The following is a 9,578-nucleotide window of genomic DNA, read 5'->3' on the forward strand; positions in this document are numbered from 1 at the left end:
TGATATCCATCGGCACAAGAACATTAGCAATTTAGCAGGGACTAATCATTTTCTTCAGTTAAAAGTCTGTTTCGTTTTACCACATATTATTATTGTTCCTTGAGTTTGATTTTCTGATGTGGTTGGAAAATTATATATATATATATATATATTTTCCTAAAAAAATCATAGGTCAATCATCTTATTCATGCGAATACCCTCTTTCAGTAGTCTGTGGGCCACTGATGTTAAAGCTGCAATTGCCAAAGTCTAGAAACAGGCTTGTGCATTGATATGGTTAGGTGACTAGCTAGCATCTGAAAAGCTCAAGCAAGTCCTCTAGAAAAACACAGAAAATAAATTAACAAAGGTGCTCATGTAGAGAAATTTAATAGATATATACATGCCATTTTTATATAATAAAATAATTTATAAAATTTTAAAATATTACTTCGATAATCCATAAAAAAAAAATCTAATTTTTAATCATAAATTTTATTTTCTTTAATAAAAATGTACTAAATTTATACAACATAAAATTATATATAATATTATTCATTCATATAATATTTTCAAGTAATAAAATCAGTTAGGCTCTGTTTGAATTAAAAAATGAATTAAAATGATTTCGATTATATTTAGATGTTGAAATGAGTTGAATTGAGATGATAAAATATTGTTAAAATATTATTTTTTAATATTATTATTATTTTAAAATTTGAAAAAATTAAATTATTTATTATATTTTATATTGAAATTTAAAAAAATTGTAATGATAAATTGAAATGAATTGAGATTAGTTTGGTATACAAACGAAGCCTTGGAATACAAAGGAAACCTAATCATTTGTATATTTTACACATAATTTTCTTTTCATTATTCTTATTACATATTTTTTTCTTAGATCCTAAGAAAGTTTGTTTGTTTATTTTATTTTATTTTATTTTTTTATCATTTCCATTTTCCAAAACACGGTTTTTTTAAATATCGGTGACAGAGCATGAAAAGCTTTCAGATAGGTGGGTGCACGTAACATTACACCCAGGTTAATGGTTATGCGCTGTATATGTCATATCACCTGTCTTATCATTCTTCATGAATCATGAGTCACCAAACTCCAGTTTCCTGACTCTCTTTTGGCCAAATTTAAAAAACATAAAATTGCAAAAAAAAAAAAAAAAAAAAAAGCTCATCTACACGTGTGAAAATCAATGCCCTGCTCACGTGTGGGCTTATGGTAGTTAAAGTTAGTTGCCTTATCTAAATTCTTAAGACACAAAATTAGCTAGGAACACTCGCATTTCTGTGAGTCGCACAAGACCCACGTAGCTCTCTCATTTTCATCCATGGAGACCCTCAAATCATCCTTCCCCATCTTCACCACCAACCCCTTTTGCCTCTCCAAAAAGCCCCGAAAACCCTCCAAGGTTTCAATCAAACCACCTCCACCAGACTTTGATTTTAGAACCGAAATCCTGGATGATTCAAGAACCATAATAGCCCAAACTTACCCTGAATTGCTTGATTTGGCTGATACTGGGAACTTGGTATTGATTGAGAAAAGACGGTATGGTCCAGTACCAGCATGGAGGACGGAGTTTGTGGAGCCGGAGAAGATATGGTTGGTCGGGACTACCCACATATCACAGGAATCGGTTGAGGATGTTGAGCGCGTTGTGCGGGCTGTGAAGCCTGATAATGTGGTGGTGGAGCTATGTAGAAGCAGGCAAGTGTGATTTTTTTTACTGGTTATTGGTTGAATTTAGTTTGTCAATGCAAATTGTGAAGTAGAATACTGAATGCTGATATATAAACAAAGGCATTTCCCTGAAAAAGGAAAAAAAAAAAAAAAGAGGTGATGCTCCATTTGCGAAATCTTAGAGATTTTTACGACTTCCTTTTCCATGTTGCGGTTTCACAAGCGAAGTGTTTGACCAATTTTCACTAATATACATCCAATTACCCCAATCTACAATCATGACTATCATAGACTTAACAATTACGGTTCTTGACCATTGGAAACTTAAGGATTTAGCCAGCAATATCACCTCGAATATCTAATTGAGAGTACAGGTAACATATAACTGATGTCAATAAATAGAACTCAATCTTATGCAGGATTTAGTTGATTCTATATGCTGCAAGGCCTCTCAGATGGCCAAATGTTTTCTTTTTCTTTTTGATCTCAAGACTACACTTTATCTGGACAATGGACATAGCATTAACACTAATTTAGTGCTTTGATTGGCAACAAAGATTGCAATAATTAAGCAGTACGGTTCTCAAACTTGTTTACCTTCAATCCACATCTTAACTCCAGTTGTTGCAGAGTTCATTTTCAGAGCTGGAATCATGTACACTTCAAATGATGGTGCGGCTGTACAGCAATTACGTTCAAATATGTTTTCTTTGAGTGGGACTGAATTCTTTGGTGCAGTTGGTCGTAGCATAAACTTGGGTAAGCAGTAAGAAGTTGTGTTTTTCAACATGTTCCATCCGAAAATTAGTTACTAAATATCCGGATGGCAGGGGGTCAAACCGCTCTAGCACTACGTCTACTACTGGCAGTGTTTTCCTCAAAAATCTCTTCAGATATCAACCGCCCTTTTGGTGGCGAGGTAGTCGATTTAAATTAAATTACCCAATCAAGCACTTGAGAAACTTGCCTTTGTTTTTGTTTTGAGAATGCTGATTTACCAAGTTGTTCCCTAAAATATAGTTCCGTGTTGCTCGAAAAGTATCCGAAGAAATAGGAGCTCAAATAGTTTTGGGGGATCGTCCAATTGAGATAACGGTATGTACAGACATGTTGACTCTTGCATTCTTGTGAGACATTTTTAAGTTAATTCCTATTCTGGCCATAATGATTTTTTATTTTAGTGATCATGCATCAAATTAATTAGTATATTCATTGGTCTAATTTGTTTTGGAAGCTGGGTTTCTTAGATATACATACGCCAAGTGACAGAATTTCAGTCATTGTCATCTGTGTTGTTGCAGCTTGAAAGGGCTTGGAATTCTCTAACTTGGAATGAGAAATTGAGTTTAGTGACATCGGTTATTCGTGGGATAACATCATCATCTGATATGTCTAGGAACGGTCTCAAGGTATGCTTTCCCTGGTTTCTTTGTCATCTGTACGATCTGATTTATTCCTTATTGATGTCTTGATGATAAGGAGGGAGAGAGAGAGAGAGTACGCACACATAAATGTATCCATGGCTCCGAGGATTTCTGCATCGTTGCTAAAGTTTCTTTAGAAAGTATGATTTTATATATGACATGTTCTATACTTTCCCAAATCAAACTGCTTTCTTTAAAAAAATCTGTGCATATAATACTCCGGCTGTTACACTTCTCATTCATATTTTGGTGTTTGAAAATGTTATGAAGTGATGACTCAGTCAGTATCGATTTCACATATTGAGTTGGGATTGGTTACAAAGATTGTTTTTGCCATCTCCAAGACATTTGCTTTGACCATCTTCAAGACAATTGTTTTGACCTAGAGGATGTCATTATTGGTCTTATAATTTGTTGTCCGAGTTATAGAATGTAATTTGAAGAGAATTATATACAGGCAGTGAGGTTCATGCTACCCATGGTGGTTCCCACGTTTTTTGGATAACTTCATCATCTTTGTCTCTCTCTGTGAATTATCTCTGCAATTGGCACGAATTGCAGATCCCTTGTTTAGATTAGCAGAAGGAATTAGATTATGGAGTGATTCCTTATCAGTGCTGAAAAGTTATATAGCCTCGTAAGTCAAGGATAGCATGAATTGGTAAGCAGCCTTCTATAATGGGACCGAGGTAAAAGCTAACAGTGTCCAGCGAAAGGAGGGGGTAGAGGCTGTATCTTATAAGTTATCAAAGTGGGATTGTTGTCATAAAAAGCTATAGACCCTAATGCAACTAGAATCATGTTGAGACCTTAATTTCAGAGTTAAGTGTGTCTTCTCTTTCTCAATCCATAGGTAAAGTGGAATGTAGTTTTTTTTTTTTCTTCCAAACTATGAGATCTTCATTGAAAAGAAAAGGCAAATAATGTTCAGGTACAGTAAGTTATCCAGACTAGTACCACTGTTCTAAACAAAAACCAGAAACTAAACTAAGGCAAGTACAGAATCTGATGGTGGATCTTTCCCACTATGAAAGTTGAGCATGCACTCAGGCAACATGATGAGAGGTATATCTCCAAAAAAAGCATTTGAAGAAGCCCACTACGCCATTGTATGCCCGCATCAGTTCTGATTCCGATGTATTTTAACAACCTTCCAACTTTCAAGACTGTTCAACATTAATCTGGAATCTCTTATACATCCTTCAATGAGCCAATCCGAAATTTGAAGAGGTTGTTGTAGAGCTGAAATTACCACCTGTGAGTCACCTTCAAGAATGATGTTTGCCCATTGGTTCCTCTTTGCCATTTTAACACCTATAAAAGCTGCTAAGGCTTCTCCACAGTTTGGATTACAACTAGAGGTGAACTCTGTTACACAACCCACTATATTTCCTAAATGGTCCATTCCTATTGCTGAGGCTGTACTACCAGCCTGCCTTACTGCTACATCAAAGGAGACTGAAATTCTTCCTATTTTAGGAGGTTCCCAGATAGTGTTGCCACTAGAAAGTTTAGAGGTAAAAGCCATTCTATGTTCTTGGTAAAGATTTGAGACCTGCATGACAAACTGTTCTATTGGAATTGGGCTTGAGCCATGAGTGATCCGATTCCTATAAAACCACAAGCAATCCATTGATAATATAGCAAAGAGTTGAAAGTTATGAGCTTTTTGAATTTGAATGTTTAGATTGGTAGATGGGTCAAGAATGGCCAGAATCCAATCTTTTATATCCTGACCAATTATGCTTTCAATATTCAAAGGCCACGGGGATTGCCTCCACAAAATTCTTGAATACGGGCATCTTAAGAATAAATGAGAGGTTGATTCATCCTCAGTTTGGCAAATTGGACAGAAAATCTGGTCACTATTGAGAGAGAAGCAGTGATGCAGTAAGGACCTTGTAGGAAGAGACCAAAACTTTTTCCAAATATGAGGGGGATGAACATTGTTAAGACTGTGAACAATGGCTGCATATGCCGACTTGACTGAGAATCTGCCACTAGAGTGATGCAACCATTTCAAACTATCTCTCAAATCATGGAAGTTGTATTGAGCAAGGGGAATTTTGTTTATCTCATGAACAGTTTGTTCAGAAAAAAGAGTGTGGAGCAAGAGGATATTCCACCTCCCTGGTTCTTCTAAAATAAGCTCAAAAACTTTCAGATCAGGGTCCTTGAAAATGTCCTGAGAAGAAGGAATAGGTAAGGGTGGAGACATAGTGGGGATCCAACAATCTTTCCAAACTCTAGTGCTTACCCCATTGTTAATTTGACAACAAGCACTAGAGGTAATGAAATCCCTTTGTCTTGCTAATCCCTTCCAGACTTTTGAGTCACTTTGTTTGATTTGAACTTCCAGCCAGAAAGATGACTTCAAATACTTATGGGACAAGACTTTTTTCCAAAGACTAGAGCTATTGTCATCATTTTGAAGGAGGGACCAACTAAGTTTACTCAAGAGAGCTTTGTTGAAATTGGAAATGAGCCTTAAGCCAAGACCCCCCATTGATTTTGGTTTACAAATGGAATCCCAAGACTTCGGAGTAAAGTTATGGGTCTTATTAGGATTAAAACCCCACCAAAATCTCATAAAGGATCTATCCATGCTTATTGCAATTTTTTTTGGAATAAGGATGCTTGACATCATATAAGCCGGAATGGAGCAAGCTACTAATCTAATCAAAGTGGTTCTACTAGCTTGGGAGAGAAGTTTGGCTTTCCAACCCGACAATTTTTGTTGAAATTTTTCCTTAATTTCCTCAAAAAAAAAAAAAAAAAAATTTATTGGACCTATCCAAATTGAGGTGAAGACCAAGGTATTTGAGCTTGTTGGTGGCCAGCTTGAAATCCATGACAAATCTAATTTCCCTAATGGTAGAGGGAGGAGTGGTTCTACTAAACTGAATTGATGATTTGCCTCTATTGATCTTTTGACCAGACCACTCTAAGTATTTGTCAAGACATTTGAGAAAGGAAGAGGCATTTGGGAGAGTGGCCTCCCTAAAAAGAATTAAGTCATCGGCAAAAAGAAGATGAGTGAGAAGACGGCCATTTCTTCCCATCTTTATACCTTTAATGAGGCCAAGACTTTCCTCCCTAGTAATCAATCTAGAAAGAACTTCACTCCCAATAATGAAAAGGAATGGGGAAAGATGATCTCCTTGCCTAAGTCCCCTTGAAGGAGTGAAATGGCCATATGGTTCCCCATTTATGAGTACCGAAAAGGAAACGGTAGTGATACAAGTCTTAATCCAGTTAATCCATTTTGGGTGGAAACCAAGGCAATTAAGAATAGTTAAAAGAAAATTCCATTCCATGAAATCAAAAGCTTTTTCCATATCAATCTTTATTGCCATCAGTCCTTTTTTCTTCCTGGTTTTTTTCATAAAATGAAAAATTTTTTGTGCTACAATGGTATTTTCTTAAATGATCTTCCCAGGGCTAAAAATTGATTGATATGGAGAAATAAAGATTTTAAGCACCTTTTTAAGTCTGTTTGCAAGGATTTTTGCAATGATCTTGTAACACACATTTGAAATACTGATTGGTCTAAATTGATTAATAGTATTAGGCGAACCAGTTTTGGGAATTAAAGCAATGTGTGTGTGTGGTTGAGTTCTTGCAAAAAGTGACCGTGAGCAAAAAAGTACTTGACAGTACAGTTGAGTTTTGGGAATTAAACCAGTGAAACCATTTGGGCCAGGGGATTTTGAAGAAGGAATTTGCTTTATAGTATCAAGAATTTCCTCATCAGTTGAAATTTTACAAAGATTCTCATTATCAGTCGCAGAGATTTTCTCAGGGAATAATTGCTCTAGGTCCATAGGATAAGTTGGAGATGAAGAATTGTAGATTTGTCTAAAATGATCCAAAAAAGTAGATTTTATCGCTGTGGAGTCATGAATCCACTTGTTGGAAGAGTCTTTGAGGAAGGAGATGTCATTTCTCCTTCTCCGCATTGTGGAAGTCATGTGAAAGAATTTTGTATTAAGGTCCGTGGTTGTCAGCCACGGATCTTCTTTGGCATTCTATCAGGTCTATTAAGATCAAATCCTTTTGGAAGTGGCTTCTCTATGTCCATCTCAACTCTAATTCTCAAATATCTTCTCAAAGCTACACCGAATACTGATGCTCTATCAACTTCCTTTAATTCCCCCAGAACATTTTCTATCCTTTCAGCATTTTGGTTGGTGAGCATTTCCAATGGAAGACCATGAACTTGCACCCAAAATAATGAGGTTTTCGGACTTACCTCCTGGATACTCAGTCCCGGGGGCCAATTTTTCAGAACCATATGGAATCCTTTGAAGTTCCAGGGTCTGTTAGCAAGGACTCTGTCCTTGTCCTGCTGCGAGGGGAATGTGAAGAGGAAAGTATTTATGTCAATATCTTCAATCATGAGGCCCAGCTCCAAACTGCTTTGATCGTAGCTTGGAAGGTATTTTTGTTGAGAGGTTTACAGGATATCAGCTTCCCAATCAAAGTTAGGTTGGAGTAATAATTTGCTATGTTGAGCTCTGGTTCCAAGTGAAGATCTTCCCATGAAAGAGCTTTTGCCTGGATAATCAGCTGATCAATATCTTCTTTGTTTGCAGACATGATAATGGTTGGGGGTTGTGGGGTCGCAGAAAGAGATTTTTGGGTCTGAAGTTGATGGTTGTAGGGTCGCAGAAAAGGAAAGGAAAGGTGGTTGGTACTGAGGTGCTAGAAAAGGAAAGGTTGAGGCTGGGTCTGTTGGTTGACTAAAAGCAAGCTTTTGGAAACTAATGTAAGGAACTACACAGAATGGCCTGGTTCACTTTTTGTGATGGAGAGACTCATCTAGAGAGAGGATGGGCGTATGTGGAATGTAGTTGATATCGCCCATGGTGTGTTTTGCAATTAACTTGCTTTTTCTTTTCGGTTGATTGTTATTTTTATGTTTGTTTCACACCCGTAGACAGATATTATGCGGACAAGATTCATAAGTAAGTTGTCTATTCTCAAGGAACAGGAAATAATGATAGAGCAGTTGCAAATTGCTCTGTTTTGAAGTAGGATAGGACACAGGAGGCCTTCGATTGTTAACAGAATCTAAATTTTGGGGTCTTGTCCTCTTAATAAGAAAAAAAATTGTTAACTGAATCTAGAAACTAGCATGAAGTGTAACAGCTAGGGGAAATGCAATAATAAAAAAATCCTGTCTCCTGAGCTCTTAGCATGTAAAATCAAAGTTGCCTATGCATTTTACACCATTGTCGACATTAATATGGTTATAATAATATAACTATATTTTGCAGGAATCAAATTCAGATGATAGCACCTTTCGGCTTTACGAGCAGCTAAGTTTTTCATATCCATCACTCCTGCAGCCTCTTATACATGAACGAGACACTGTAAGTACTTCCCAGCCTGGAAAAGCACTAGAAACATAAGATGTCCTTGAATTCTGAAACGGAAACATTCTCATGGATCAAAAAGTGTTGGGATATTGGAATAAAAAAAGTTTGGGCACAAACTTAAAATTTTCATTTAGTTCTGTTGAATCAAGAGTGGAAAGATTAGTCTTTGCTAACTCATGTTGTAATATCATAACTAATATATAACCGCGTTGTCACTTTGGATCTCTTTAATTTCTTTTCCGAATCAAGAGGCATTCAATAAATTTCTGCTTTGCTTTCCTAATTAAGCTCTATAATCATCTATGTAATAAAGGAATATGTGATGTTTTTCTGTCTCATGCCAGTACCTTGCATGGTCACTAAAGCGGAGCAAAGCTGTGAATAACAGTAAAAGAGTGGTGGGGGTGATTGGAAAGGGGCACATGAATGGAGTGATATATGCATTGGTATCAGACCAAGGAAACTTGAGGTTTCGGGACCTTGCAGGAGGGAAGAGGCCAGATGGTGATGATCATGGCTCCAATCGTTTGGTTGATGGTCTTCTTAAGAGTCTGGCTAGAGACACTGTAATTGGCATTCTGCTGTGGGCATTATATGAACAGATAAAAGGTGGAGCCTAGAGTCGATCGGGTTATCCTCATTTTCAACTATATATTCGATCTACTACTTTGTTTATTCAAAATTCAAATTTCTATAATAAATATGCATTTTTATGTTATTAATTAATAGAACAACTAATCATTAAATGTGTTAGTTTAAACATGAAATGGCATAAATTGTGAGCTGGCTCGGGACAGTTCAGACAGATCAATTATTGATCTTATCTGGGATTTTGTTAATTTCATTTTACTTTTTTTTTTTTGTGAAAATTAATGAGTTTTTAACCTTTGGAATTATCGAAAGTCAAAGCTGAATAGGAAAGATAAAGCATTAATATAAAGGAAAAGTTAAGAGCATAATAAGAAGAAGACAACGAAGCCTTAATTTAATGAACCCTTTTTGTCCTACACTGGAAATTAAGTTGACTAGAAAATTATAACGGCCAAAATTGTGAGCTGACTTGGGACAGTTCAGAGTCTTTAATTAGATGGAATA

At 36.3% G+C, this 9,578-nt stretch overlaps 1 protein-coding gene across 2 annotated transcripts; it reads left to right on the forward strand.

Moving 5' to 3' along the window:
- The first annotated feature begins 1,249 nt into the window (after positions 1 to 1,249).
- On the forward strand, positions 1,250 to 9,294 carry LOC108998613 (traB domain-containing protein). Of its 2 annotated transcripts, none has more exons than XM_018975213.2 (7): positions 1,250 to 1,705; positions 2,322 to 2,437; positions 2,509 to 2,597; positions 2,699 to 2,773; positions 2,980 to 3,087; positions 8,382 to 8,477; positions 8,828 to 9,294. In XM_018975213.2, the coding sequence occupies exons 1-7, from the start codon at positions 1,326 to 1,328 to the stop codon at positions 9,101 to 9,103; spliced, it is 1,140 nt and encodes a 379-aa protein (XP_018830758.1). In that variant the 5' UTR covers positions 1,250 to 1,325; the 3' UTR covers positions 9,104 to 9,294. The 2 variants fall into 2 exon arrangements, with proteins under 2 accessions (XP_018830758.1, XP_035540231.1); XM_035684338.1 differs by having other exon boundaries at positions 1,266 to 1,705; positions 2,956 to 3,087; positions 8,828 to 9,281.
- Positions 9,295 to 9,578: the final 284 nt, after the last annotated feature.

Source organism: Juglans regia, chromosome 1 (genome assembly GCF_001411555.2).
Source record: "Juglans regia cultivar Chandler chromosome 1, Walnut 2.0, whole genome shotgun sequence".
NCBI classification, from domain to species: domain Eukaryota; kingdom Viridiplantae; phylum Streptophyta; class Magnoliopsida; order Fagales; family Juglandaceae; genus Juglans; species Juglans regia.

Excerpts from the sequence above, each read along its gene's own strand:
- LOC108998613 (XM_035684338.1), top strand. The coding sequence starts at position 1,326 with ATGGAGACCCTCAAATCATCCTTCCCCATCTTCACCACCAACCCCTTT. Across the intron at positions 2,598-2,698 it reads ACCGCCCTTTTGGTGGCGAG|TTCCGTGTTGCTCGAAAAGT; the intron begins GTAGTCGATTTA and ends CCTAAAATATAG. Across the intron at positions 8,478-8,827 it reads TTATACATGAACGAGACACT|TACCTTGCATGGTCACTAAA; the intron begins GTAAGTACTTCC and ends GTCTCATGCCAG.